Genomic DNA, 13,758 nt, shown 5'->3' with positions numbered 1-13,758 from the left:
GTACATTTTAGAACAAGAAGATGCTAAGTGTCATCTTTATTTTCCGAAATCAGGTATTTTATTGAGGTCATATTGTTAAAAGGATATGGCTTTGAAGTTATCAAGATTTCCAAGGGTATAAATTAGGCTCAGGTGGCTTAATTAAACATTTAAAAGTCTTAAAAAAAGAAAAAGGGGGGAAAAAGACAGAAAAATATTTTAATTGGAACATATAGTTTTAAAATTAGTAAGGAGTGATGACCAAAGAGGTGAATGTTAACTAGTGTCAGCAAATCATTTCTCATAAAAGCAACAGGCAAGAAATCATAAGCATGAAAAAAGATCTGTACATAAAAATTAGAGGACAGAGATAAAAAGAACTTTCATCAAATGCTATTTTTTCACTGTAGCATGGATGGACTTTAAAAAGCTTTATTATGCAATGAATGGGGTTTTTCTCTTAATTTACAACATTTGTGCCCTAGGTCCCTAATTCACAGCTGAATTAATGAATGAATTAACTCTGGCATAAGTTCTGAATAAAAAAAACCCAAACCCAACCATATACTTTTTGTTCTGTATTTCCATATGCAGCATAGAAGACACTGGAGCTGTCTAACAATCTTGTTGAAAAGCAAGATAAAAGAGCTGTGATAAGACATTTTTTTTTTTACCTTCTTTACAATTTCCCAGGCTCTTGGCGAATTGCAAATTACACTTTATCTTATGTGTGTGAAGTGTTTTTAAAATATCAGTTAATATTTTGGCTTGATGAACCTGAGAATGGTTTATATGCTAGCTGGAGGCTCTGCTTACAGGAATGCCAGAGTCCGTGCCTGGAAGGTACGATTAAATATGCTGTTGTCCCCTGCAGTAGCTTCCTTCTGCTCCTCAGGAACTCAGTGACACCATCATTCTGTTCATTTCATGGTCAAAAAACCTACAGGAAAAGAAATACATTTGTTAAAAAAAAAAAAAAAAAAAGGATTCTGTTGCCTTTTCTGCTTATAAATCTTTTAATTTGCAGTGTTATTCAGTGTCTTACTGGTTTATGTCTTAAATATTTGTAATTATATCTGCAATTGTTTTATTATTGAAATGCCTGTAGTTTTTAGGAAAAGTGCGTGGTATGTTGTTTCAGCACAGTGGTGATTTACAGTGTATCTGAATAGTGCCTTGTTTTGCCAGGACATTTCTTTTTTACTATAAAAGCTTTGTAGTTACACCATAAAACAAAACAACAAAAAATAGTAATACTGGAAAAACTGAAGCACCAAAGGAATTGCGTAATGAATATGCAGCGGTTCAAACACAAGCATCTGGGACAAGAACCTTTTTTTTTTTTATTAAAGGAGTTGTTGACCTTATGTGGTGTTTTCAGCTGTGCAGGGAGAGGGAGTCAGTTTTAAATCTGTTTCCTTCTGTGGGGAAGGACTTGATAATGATTTTATCTTGGCTTTTCCCTACTCCTGTCACCACAGCAGGACACAGATCTAGGTTAGATGCAGCAATTACTTGTATGTGCCATGCTCCATCCAGTGCTCAGTGAGGGGTGTCAGCTCCTTGAGGTGCTGGCCATGCTGAGCAGGATGCTGAGACCAAGCGGTGCCATCAGGAGGCTGGACGGGGCTTGGAGCAAACTAGGCTTGTGGAAAGTGTCCCTGCCCATGGCAGGGGGGTTGGAACTAGATGGTCTTTAAGGTCCCTTCCAACCCAAACTGTTCTGTGATTCTATGAAACTTCCCTTGCAGATGGCACACGTGTGCTGCCAGCCCTCTGCTGCTGGTAGAGGAGCGAGTATGGTGGTCCCTTGCTGCTGTGCCGAGTCCTGCTCCCTGCAAGGACAGATTGGAAAATACTCGGGGGGGATAGACAGGGACACTGGGATTTTATTGAGTGTTGGACCCCTGGTGTGTGCACGAGCTGGCTGTCCCGACACCGTTGGGTGAGGCAGGACAGAGCCCAGAGGAAGGGCTGTGTCTGCTTCACCCTCTCATGCTGTTACAGACAGTTGCTTTGCCCCAAGGACGTTTCGGGTGCACATGGGGCCTTACTACCTCTGACACGGAGAACACTTTGAGTGCTTTTTCCGTAGGCTAAAAATTAGGCTAAAGGTTTTAGATGAAATTCTTTGTCTCAAAAGGACAAATCTGTTTCTCTTGTGACTTCTTGTTGAAAGGTTTTCCAAATAAAGGAAATTCATGTTTGCTGCCTTCCCTGTAACATACCAGTATAAAGCCATGTGTGTGGACTGAGACTTTTATGCTGTATTAGCGGCGGGTAGCTACAGTCAAATACACCGTTGCACTAGAAGTTGGTGCGTTCTGTAGGGAAAACAGTGTTCCCTTCATGCCGTCTGTCTGAGGTTGCAGGGTATTTTCCCAGCCTCCAAGTGAAGAAATTGAAGCATCTAGATTAAAAACCAACATTGCTCTGACTGAATACCAGAGGATTGCTTAAAACATACTAAGTGATTGAAAGTGCAAAGAGTGTTAGCAATATTAACTGTGATTTAGAGGATCTGAATCAAAATAGTATCATATGCATGACACAAAAGCTTTCGACATTGCCTTACTGCAGGAACAGGGTAAAAACCCCAAGCAACTTTAAAGCAATTTGCACAATAGTCATGAGGTTTTACTCTTTCTCTCTCTAGCAAAGTGCTCCTCGCAGGACTGCCTGGAACTCAACGGTGTGACTAAGGGCATCATCCAGACACTCCTTGAGCTCTGACAGACTTGGTGCCGTGACAAAAGTGTTAAATGTTGTCACAGTGGGAACTGCAATACTTAACGAGTTTAGGGGAAAAAATAGATGGATAATATAAAGAAGAAACCACAGTTCCGTGTAAAAAATTAAGTTTTCATCTGTGCAAGTGTCCTGACTACTGAGTAACTGTAAGAACATAGGCACAGATTTGGATCATTTATAGAATATGGAACATATTGTAGTGATGAGTTCATTTTCATTTGCTGTAACAACATTGTTTTTAATTCAGTGTTTTGTGTTTATTTCTGTTCACATCCTTTTCACTTTTAACGGCATACCTGAAAAGTCCTGTGGCAGTGATCAGTAATACACTTACATTTCAGGAAAAAAGCACAGAAAAGAATTTAAATTTTTGGTGGATCAAGTAAATAGTCGGTGGAAGAAAAGTGGTAAGAGGAAAACAGGAAGTGCTCAAAACAAAGAAGTCGCTGTCAAAGAATCGCCAGCAGCCACAGGTTAGTAACATTGTTTAATGTAGTCCCCCTATTTGAGCCATGCTAAAAAGTGGGAAGTTTCTCAAAGGAATGTTCTTTCCTCCCACTGTTCTTCTGCTGTAGTCCTTAAGGGGAAAAAAGCACAAAAATCAAACGGAACCTAAAAAGATTGACAACCATTGATTTTAGCGTGGCATGTAAGCACAACCCATTAAAAAATATTTGTTTGATTTTTAGTGGGATTATGTATAGATGTGTTTCATTTAGGTGCATCTTTTAATCAGCTGGTTGAAATGGGATCTTAGGTTCTGATCCACATCTACTGAAGCTGCTGAGAGCGGGCATGTGATGCTCTGCGTCTTTGAAATGAAAGTGATCATGGGTATTGCTGGGTTTCAGCTTTTCCCTTTCATTAATATGATAGGGCGTCAGTAATTTGGAACTGCAAAGATATTTGTGTGGATTAGAACAAAAATTTACTTGTTCTGAGGTTGAAGCAATAAAATACTTTGGCTTCTTTTAGACTGTTTATACAGTATGCTGCCTCTGTTTTTTTAAGTCTCTTCATTTTGTGTTTATATACTTCAACACAATGAAAAGTTGGAATGCACAACTTCAGTTAGTCGGTCCTTTATGAGTTAGGAACAAAATTAGCATATGTTTGTTAACCTGAGTACCATATGATCAAAGAAATACCCATGTGTGCTTTTAACTTGTTCCCTATAAGCTTGTTCAGTCTCATTTGTTTTGTGTTACTGGTTGTTTTGGGGGTGTACATATATATTTGAATGTGTGATTTAAAAGAGCATTCCTCAACCTAATATAACTTGTGGAGTTATAATCTATTCGAAATACAGAATTTTGGAGAAAATTCCATTTTGGAGAATTGGATGGATGCACTCTTGTGTCTGTTCTTGGGAAAATCTGGCATTTTTGTTTGCATCAGCTCTCAGAAATCCCTGCTTTTTGAGTTGAGCTGAACTGATCTTTGTCTGTCCTCTGTGCTGTCTCCTCTAGCAGAGCTCTCAAAAATAAAGTACCAATATAATAGTATGAATTTTGTTGTTACAGTTTCATGCAGACCTTGGTGCAATACATAGTCCTTTCCATGTGAAGGGTAAAAATCAAGGAATCTCAAGGATAAACTTTACCTTGTTTGACCTAATTTATGGTGATGTTCTATAGCAGAAACAAAAGCAATGTGATATTAGATAACAGGATCACAGACTTTAAGATATTAATTTCTAGCTGTGCTCTGTGGAGAGATCAGCTACTATAAATTACTGGGTTTCTATCTTCTGTTTAAACTTTTTCTTTGTGTGCTAAACTGCAGCCTTTGAGAAGCTGAAGTAAAGCCATATAGTTTTTCCAAAAGAGTGCTCTGGTAGAAAATAACTTGTATCAGGTGGATCATCCTGTATTGTGTTGACTTAAGTACATGATACCACCTGGTCTGACAAACCTGCAAAATTTTCATTATGCTTTTTGTGCACTGAGCTTTCAATAACCTTTGAAATTTCAGTTTCTAGTTTTATGCCAAACATCTGCACCTGGTTGACTGTAAACCACTTAAAAAACAAAACAAAAAGATGATTTATGGGTGAAGGAACAGATGCCTAAAGTCTGTTTCATCACTGTTCTTTAGTAACAGCAATCGCCTTTTTGTTAAACTGGAAATTGTAGTATGTGAAAGGAAGAAAGCCATCAGTGGTCTGATGATTTGCCATTTGAAAGCATAACTGCTGAGAAGAGCAAAGGCTTTGCATGCATTCCTTACCCACTTTATTCAGATTCATATGGAAGTAGTGGAATTGTAAAGACTTAAAACATTTTTTTTTTGGTTGCATTTTTTTCTTTTAGTTTGTTTTTTTTGTTTTGTGTGTGTGTGCGGGTTTTGGTTTTTTAAACCATATCTCCCATTGTCCTCTACTGTAGTATTGTGTGATGTAACTTAAACCTCTCTGAAAATCTCACTCTGATTTTGGTGATGTTGAGTTACCCGTTCCTGATTTACATCATCTTGTTTTGCATCTTTAAACTTAAAATGTTCTATTTCGAGCCTTTATATTTTATAGCTTTTAAGCATAGGGCCTTGTTTGCTTAAGGGGAAGCACCATAGGAGTCTGATAAACATTTGTGATACACCTCTTCTGGGTTGCGTTATTGCACAGGACCTTTGCTATTTTTAACCTGTTAATTTCAGAGTTCAATTTCATTAGTTGGACAACTGACTCGCTGTAATCTGCTGGTTGTTTTCAACAGACAGAAAGATGCTCCTGGTATTTAATTACGCTTTTTAATGGAAAGGAAAGGGCAAGCTGTAGCTGAACTCAAAGATTGTATAGCTCCTCCACACTGTAATTACAGTTCTGTTTGGTCATTTCTGTCAAAATAATTTCTGGAGGGGTAGAAAAGTCAAAGTGGTTTGAGTGGGAGTATAGCTTGGTTCATGAGGGTGGACAGAACGCTTCTGTGAATGGCTGTAATAAGGGTTATTAATGAGATGAGTCTCTGTGTGGCTTTAATGTCCCCTGCAAATTTCTAGTTAAATAACTCATCTGAAAATATTTGTGAGTATGGCATAAGAGTAGTTTGTCTTTACATACCATACTTACTAGTCTACATTTGTTTTCTCTTTGGAGAGGTAGAAGGTATCTTTCCAGAGATACTTCATCTCTTCATAGATAAAAACACTTGACAAACGTAATGGAGTAGTTTTACAGTTTGTGACTAAGTGTTGTCTCGAAATGATTTTTCCTATTAAAAATGGAAACATCAGTTATCTAGATTGACATTGTTTTTCTTAGATGCATAGGGAAATAAATCATAGTGCTTCTCTTATTGAAAAGCAGCCTATTAAATAGATCTGTAAAACTTTAAAGCAGTCGTCTCATGCAGTGGATGAAGTGAATTGGTAGCAAGAAGCAGTGAACAGTGCTGTCTCCTTAAGCATTTATTGGTTTCTGAAATAAAGTTGTTTATGAAATGTGACAAATACCCTTACCCTTTATTTCTTTCCTTTGTTTGTGTTTGAAACTCAAAACAATTAAATGTTTTTGGTTTAGTCTCTGGTTCTTAGAGGGTGGGATGTGGTGGTTAGTTTTTTTTACTGGGCAGGAAAATAAATTAAACCTTTGAAACTGAGAGTTTTGGGAAGCAAGTAAGTGGGAATGAGGTGTTGGTACTTAAATATTTATAACTTTGTATCTCCAGGCTGCAAAAATTTAAACAATAATATTTTGATTTGTCATTCTTGCTTATCTCTGTCGTTCTTCTTGGTAGAACATAGGGAAGAGAATCACACGGCTGTTGTCCTCGGAAAAGCCCAGAAAATCAAACCAGAAACTCCTGATGGCAAAAGAAATGAATCTTCTTCCTTGGAGGAAAGCCAGAGATCAGTCTCTCCTGTGTTCTCACTGTCGTCTGGATCAACAAGCAGGTTAGTGAAGAAGAGTCACTTCTCCCTGGTTTATACCAAATCAGACCAAACATGGAAAAACTTCGTCAGTAACCTTGAGCAAAATATATATATATATATATATATATATCTCCTGCTTCATAGGATGGGTTCCTAAGCTGTGGTTACTGATTCATTTTTCTCCGTATTTCTGGCTGTTCGGTTGCTTGAGGGCTGGAGCTGAAACACATTCAGAATTTACTTGATAGTTTTGTAATGACTTGTTAGAGGGGTGATAGTGTAAATGTTCCTCTTGATATGGAAACAGCGAGTGGAATGTCTGTGGAACCAGAACGTTTGGTGTTTCTGTTTCACTTCATCACCTTCCGTTATGTTTGAAGTTGTTTTTTTTTTTGAGAGGTCCAAAAATTGATATAGCCTAAGTCTTTTAATAGCTCTTTAAGTTGAATATTGCTTAAGGAAATAGAGTTTAAAAGACTGATTAGTTACAGTCCGTGGTAGAATGCCACTGAACCTTGAAATCCTGACAGCCACTCACTTTTCTTTCGTCATGCATTTAGATTTGCTTCCTGAAGTTGCCTTATTTGGCTTCAGAAAATGAAGGATCAGGGAAAGCTTTATAAATAATGTAAGATTTTATGCTTTTGATAGTTCAATTATAATTTTATTGGAAAAAGGCTCAGCTGTTACTGCTGATAAGATCTCTCTAGTTTTTGAAAGTAGTGTTTGTATCTGTTTAAGATACTTCATGGATCATAATTTGCTGTCTACTACTGATCAGTAGTCAAAAGAACACAATGATGAATACTTAGATAAACATCCTATTGCAGTACCGGTTACTGTGGCCCCAGTTTCTGGAGGAAAAGTGAAAAAGTTGTTGAAAACAAATACAGGAATAACTGGGTTTTGATACGTGTCTAAAAGCAAGAGAGCTAATCATGAAAATAATCTTGTTATCTTGTTGATAACAGGAATGAGAGGAGAAGACACTCTTTGCAGGGAAAACAACTCTTCAGTGCTTGCTTAGAAAGGGAAGTAACTGCCTGTGTGGCTTTGTTCCAGAGACCGATTTTATGTGCCCGAAACCTCAGCTTTCTGGTTTGCAGCTTGGGCTGTGGTGGCTCCGCTACTGACGGGCAGCTCTGGGGACCTGGGCAGCAGGAGGGTCCTGTTGTTTGGTTTGTGTTGCGCCGGCAGACAGGAGCCTGGGCAGCAGCTTTCCCCCGGGACTAATGCAAGGCCAGCTCCTGCAGGTTTGTATGAGATGTCATATTTGACAGGTGTGCAGGTGACGGATGGAGTTGCTTCATCCTCACTGTGCCTTCTGTTCTGGCTGCCCTACAGCTCGAATTGTTATTTTGCTTCCACAAAATAAATGCCTTCAGCTTGTTTATATTCTTCCTGAAGAGCTGAGGTGTTCCTATTCTTCTCTATTTTATGTAACTTTCTTTTTTGATTGCAGGTTAACCTTTTGGCATTAAGGACCTTGGAAAATTTATAAGATTAAAATTCTGGAGTGAGTTCTTGGGAGGTAGAAAGGGCTTGTATTAGCTCATCCAAAGTATCATTAAATCTCTGTTTCACTGCCAGTTTTGTGTGTGAATGATGTTACAAATGATTCTCCCATGGCCTTTGACATTGAAGTTAAACTTCTATTCTTTACCTTATTCTGTCTGCAGACTTGTGTGTATCAACTTAAAGTCTGGGTGAAAGTGTGTCTAAGAGACTGTAAGAAAGTTGCTAAAGGATGTTAGCGTGTGGCAGTTACTAATGATCGGAATGGGCTTTCATGAACCAAGTTGGCAGGTTTTGTTGGTCAGTGCGCATTAGTTTGTATTATGTCTGGCTCAAGACAAAATTGTTTATTCCTTCTTTTTACGCATTCACTCCCTCCAAATGTTTCCTTAGACTTCTTGAATCAAACAGAATCTCCCGAGTTGTACAGACCAGTGGGTATGCGTCACAGATATTTGGACTTTCTTCTAAAAAAAACATGCTTAATAGCTCGCTGTGGTTTACTCTTAAATTTGGCTCCTGTGGAAAGGAACAGAATTACTAGAGTCTGCACAGAATTACTTTTTTCAGAATCTCTCTGGGATTTTTCTCTTCATGTTCCTACTTTGTGCGTATCTCCTGGTTTGTATGTGTCCTGTGTTTTTTTATTTATTTTTCTTTAAATATAGGGCAGTTTGTTTAACCTTAAAAGCTAGCTACTGCACTGGTCAAGAAGTTCAACGAAGTAGTGGGTTTTGTTGTTCGATTGGGGTTTTTTTGTTCTTTTTGTCTGCCCTCCCCGCCGTTGTATCATGTATTAAACCCAACTGACTGGCAGTTGGGCTCTGAGTGTGCCTTGGGGCGTTACATGCTGTAGATTGTCGTCCTTTACATCCAACCCCCTGCTTTTATACTCCGCTCAAAAAGCAGTGTAACCAGCAATAATAACACAGTGAAGGCTTAGCTGAAGTGACATATGATGCCTTGTGATGCATGGAAGGCCCCTCTCCTTTTGTTTGACCAGTGTTCCTTGTGCCAAACTGTACTTTTCTGAAGAACACTCTGAAGCGTTTTCCTGTGTTTTCTGGGAAACAAAGGTTACAGGGATCACTCCCTCTCCAAATACTGATGTGGGGGAAGTGCTTATGAAAAAGAATTAAATGTGCTTTTTGTCTGTACTGTGTGTTTGTAATAGCTACTCTGGATGTCCCAGTGCAATACCCAGCTCTTTATTTGGCCCTTTGAGACATGCCAGGTTCTGCCAGGTCTGCAGATCAGCTTTGGACCGCAGAGTTCTGTTGTTGAACTGTGGCTCATACTCCCAGTATGCTCCTCACGCAATGCTGGTATAATCAAAACGGACTCAAATTATGGCAAGATTTTCAGGGATTGTAAAAAGTAGGTGTAGTCATCTAAACTGCATGAAAGAGATGTATTTTGTCAGTCTGTGGTTGTCGTGGGGTTAATGCTTTGTTAATTGTAGTGAAATAAATATAGCACAAATCAAAAAAGAATTATTTAGATTTTGAGGCTTTAAGTAGCGTTGTGCTATTGTACTAAGTAATGATTTTCTGAGGCTTGTATTTTATTTCTGATAATAAGAGGATATCCTTTGAGAAGGGTAAATATTTTTCACATTGAAATGTCAGAACTTGAAATGCATTTGGAAGTCCAAAGCTACATGCTGTCTTTTATGAAGAGAGCACTTCTAAATGGAGAGCTGGTGTTATGATAGATTAAAAGAAAATTAGGATTTTGCGCAGCATATGGAACATAACAAAGCAGTCTTGAAGTCGGAGAGTTGAAATGTTTGCTATGTAAAAGGATGCTGCAAGTAAGTTAATGATTTATGTTTTCTCCTTCATAAGATGTTCTGTCTTTCATCAATCTTATATCAATATTTGCTAAGGGAGCAGTTGGTCAATATTAGAAATTCAGACATTGTACATTATTCACCGATGTACTGATATTAGTTGAGAGTTGATACTTTAATTGAGAAAATGAGATTTTTACACCTGCTGCAAAAAAGGTGCAGGCAGTGCATGAAGGTTATAGCATTGACCCAAACGTGTTTGGTCTCTCCATAAATTGATGATCCCACCAAGAGAACAAAATGTGCATAATGGGATAAATACCAAAACAAAACCATGACTTTTAAAGGATAATTTTTCAAAGCTGTGGAGTCATACGTAAAGCTTTCATAGAGCTTTAGTCTCCATATAAGTAGTCCCAGTGTGTTTTTTTACTTTCTGGGGCTGAAGCCAAATTTTATGCAACTGCTTAAACAATAGGAAAATTAGAAAAGAAACTGGGAGGGACAGTGATAAGCCAGTTAATGAACTAGTAGAGGAAATATTCTATTAAAAGTATCTTATGTAATGGGGTAACTCATTGTTTTAAAAAATTACTTCTCTGTAAAACTTTTGTGTTAGAAGAAAATGTCAGTTCCTGTTGTCTAGAGTGAAAGACTTGCAAGAGTAAATGATGTATGTTGTTGGCCTTGTCTGAGATATTAAGGTGTGCACTGAAACACAGTGTCTTGATTTTGAACTCCTGGTAGAAAAGTGCTATAATATCTGCAGCCTGTATAAATCTCTCTGCCATTGGAATACACACAGCGACTGCAGCGTCTGCCAGGTGAGATTCATGCCGGAGTAAGGGGCCTCATTTGCAATAAGTGGGGCTTTTTGGCATTGAGTTCAGCAGCTATGGATCAGGATCTAAGATCTGGATTTAGTGGGTCACTTCTTGGATTTATATGCTTTGCAGAATTTGGGCTTTAGTTCGTCAGCGGAAAAAGACGTAGAAATAGGGAGCTGTGCTTCAGTTAGTCTGGAGTTCACTGGATAGCAGCAGTCCTCTGAAAAGCTCTCGGTAGACATCAGTTTGTCAGAGACTGCTGGCAGGGTGGAATGGTTGGAAAAGCTGTGTGAGCTCTTCCCTGGCAGTTGCTTCAGTCTGAGTTTAAAGAAAGCGTTGTCTTGATCTCTAGGCTGGCTATCACTGTCAAATGAGAGAAGTATATAAAAATGTGTTGATCAGGGGAATAACTGCCTTTTCCAGTTCTTTAATACATTTTGGACTTAATAAATCTTGAACTACTTTGGCTCAGAGATGACGTGTATTACAGAGTTAGATAGGAGTGTTTTATATTTTATTTTTGGCCTCAAATATGGTCTTATTATGGAAGGATGATTATATTTCGCTGCTATGTTGTCGATTCATTCCTTTTTTCCAAAAACGGTGAGCTGTAACAAATGGCCAGGAGCTGTGAGGCATGGTGGAGAGAGTCCTGGAGAAGTCACTGTGAACAGTAACAGCTGATGACCTCCGGCAGGTATGGGGGGAAAGATACGTGACATGTATCCAGAAGGATGTCAGTCCCAGTCTGGAGCCATGGGGTTTAGACATCTCGGAGCCCTGAAAATGGAAGTGGTAGTATGCCAGTGCTCTCTAGTGCTTTAGCCTAGATGTCCCAACTGTTGGCTAGACTCCTAAGAAAAGCAGTTAAGATAGATCCAGTAGATCCTTTCCTTTTCTAAAGGCACAGCCTCAAAGGCATGCTCTTGGGCTGCAGAGGTGGCTGCTGAAAGTCAAGAAAGCCTGGAAAGAGTCAAGAAAAACAGTGAAACAGTGGAACCTCTGTAAAGCTTAGCATAGATGAGAGCCTTCCATGGGGAGTCCTGGGGAAGGTGCAAGGCTGGCAAACCTGCTGTCCCCCAAAGGCGGGAAGATGGAGCCATGCTCAGTGTCTGGTTTGATGAGGAGGTACTAGGAAGCCAGGGAAGACACTCGGGTAAGCAGTTAATCTTGGGTGCTGCACAGGACTTACAGCCACTCCAGCAGCAAGCTCATACTGTTTATCACAGGCAGGTCAAGTCCTGGAAGCGGGATAGCAAGGTGCAGAAAGCCATTTTCCCTCACTCCTTGCAACTGCGTATTCACCTTCAAATGACATTGGTGAAATGAGACAGGCCATTTCTCACACCAGCGTTGAGGGGAAAAAGGCACAGTGCATGTGCCAGAGCTAAGTACGTAATGCACGGCATGAACTGATGAAAGGGACACGGGCTGTTCACCATGAAGCCAAGAAGGAACTTAATCCGCTTTAAAAGAAACAAAATCAAAGAGACATTCGCACCTTTCATTTTTAGAACGAGACATGTTATTCACACTTACATCAGCTTTTTACTCTATTTTAAGGTGGTGTGTTTATCTAAAAAAAAATAAATAAAGGTGGTGGTGGAAGTCATATCCAAATGGTGGTCAAGAAGGGAATAATTTACTCATGGTTTGTTGTCTGTAAGTGCTCAGAAGAAACTAATCCTGCACAGAAGTGAGGCAGAGTTGGGGAATTGCCTGAGTCACTGGAGCTGCCCTTTTGTGGGCACGCCTCGGTGTGGGGACGCGAGTAAGTCCAGGAGATGAAACCTTCGCAGGCTGTCACCTTGTCTGTCAGCCTGTTGCATCTTGAGCAGTTAAGTTTCAGAACGTTAATGATTTTGCTGTAAAAACTTACTCTTCTGGAACAGATATGTAAAATCTTAGGATAGATTAATGACCTATATTAAAAGGACAGAATTTCTTTTGTGAGAAATTGTCTTGGACTGGAGTGTGAATGAAGTCTGACAATGAGTTTGCTTTGTCTGGCCTCCGCATAGGTGGATATCTCTGAGGTATTGAGCAGGCAGAAAATATTGAAGGAATGTACAAAACTGTTATAAATTCTGTGATCTCTTTGGGCTCCCTAGGCTAAAATTTATAGAAACAACATACATAATGAGGTAGCTGTTTCTTTTTTATTTAGTTCATTTTCTTCAGTTTAAAGGCTAAGCATTCAGGGTGCATTCAGGGTAATAAGAGCTTAGGAGTTTTATTCAAGGGGAAAAAAAGAATTATTTTAAAATATTAATTCAGTTGGTGGTCAAAATTTCTTTTCCTGGGTTGAAATTGTTTTGGTTGTTTTTTGTTTTTTTTTATAGTTTGTCAGCTGTCTGGCGTATTTAAGGAGGGGTTTTATCCTTTGCAATTTTTTTCCCCCTGCATGTGGAAGAAAGGTGTATAATTACTTCAACTCATAATCAAGCAATTGCTCAGTCTTTGTAAAAGAAATTGATGTTTAAGAGAGACTAGATGAAGAGAACAATTTCATTGAGTGACTGGCTTGGGACAATGGGTTGTATGAAGAAATTCTGAAACAAAGGGCTTTTTAGCTACAGCTGGAAAGTTCATAACCCTGCAGCTTGGTTTTGTACAGTTACATACATATATCCCTGGTCTCTCAGTGCAGTTACAGTGTAAGAGTTAATTTGGTTCATTGGGAGACTGATTATTCTTGGTTTCGTAGCCCATTCACATCTACACATACGGGCTAAGGTGGTAGCTCACTCCAGGACTTTTTGTGGTCGGTTTTAAAATAATTTGGTAGGCATAGACTGTGAATTACACATGTAAATTATGAACTCTCATTATTGTTTTGGGTGTTAGCCAGTTTTTTTCACTTTTATTGTTTTGCTGGTGACAAACAGTGATAAATCATCATAATGCTACATTTGTCAAGGCAAGGAAGTACATTATGTTCAGGCATCAAACCTGTTCTTTTTCTATTTTAGGGGACTAAAAGCACACAAATAAACCCTTGTCATCCCCCTCTTGGTTTTGGGT

The 13,758-nt window shown here is 38.9% G+C and overlaps 1 protein-coding gene across 6 annotated transcripts in view; it reads left to right on the top strand.

Moving 5' to 3' along the window:
• The window catches only part of RAD18 (RAD18 E3 ubiquitin protein ligase), a 54,189-nt gene that overhangs the window by 26,858 nt on the left and 13,573 nt on the right, over positions 1-13,758 (top strand). For 5 of the 6 annotated variants that reach the window (XR_008731927.1, XR_008731928.1, XM_055708281.1 and 2 more), the window contains exons 10-11: positions 3,072-3,203; positions 6,465-6,621. Coding sequence is in view for 4 of the 6 variants with exons in the window: in XM_055708281.1 (XP_055564256.1) it covers positions 3,072-3,203; positions 6,465-6,621 (289 nt within the window). In the remaining 2 variants the exon portion in view is untranslated. The remainder of the gene's footprint in view (positions 1-3,071; positions 3,204-6,464; positions 6,622-13,758) is intronic. The other variant, XM_055708283.1, reaches the window with a different exon arrangement.

The sequence above is a fragment of the Falco cherrug genome, chromosome 4 (genome assembly GCF_023634085.1).
Source record: "Falco cherrug isolate bFalChe1 chromosome 4, bFalChe1.pri, whole genome shotgun sequence".
Taxonomy (NCBI): Eukaryota; Metazoa; Chordata; class Aves; order Falconiformes; family Falconidae; genus Falco; species Falco cherrug.
The sequence above is the reverse complement of the archived record's forward strand: the minus strand, read 5'-3'. Positions and strand labels throughout refer to the sequence as shown.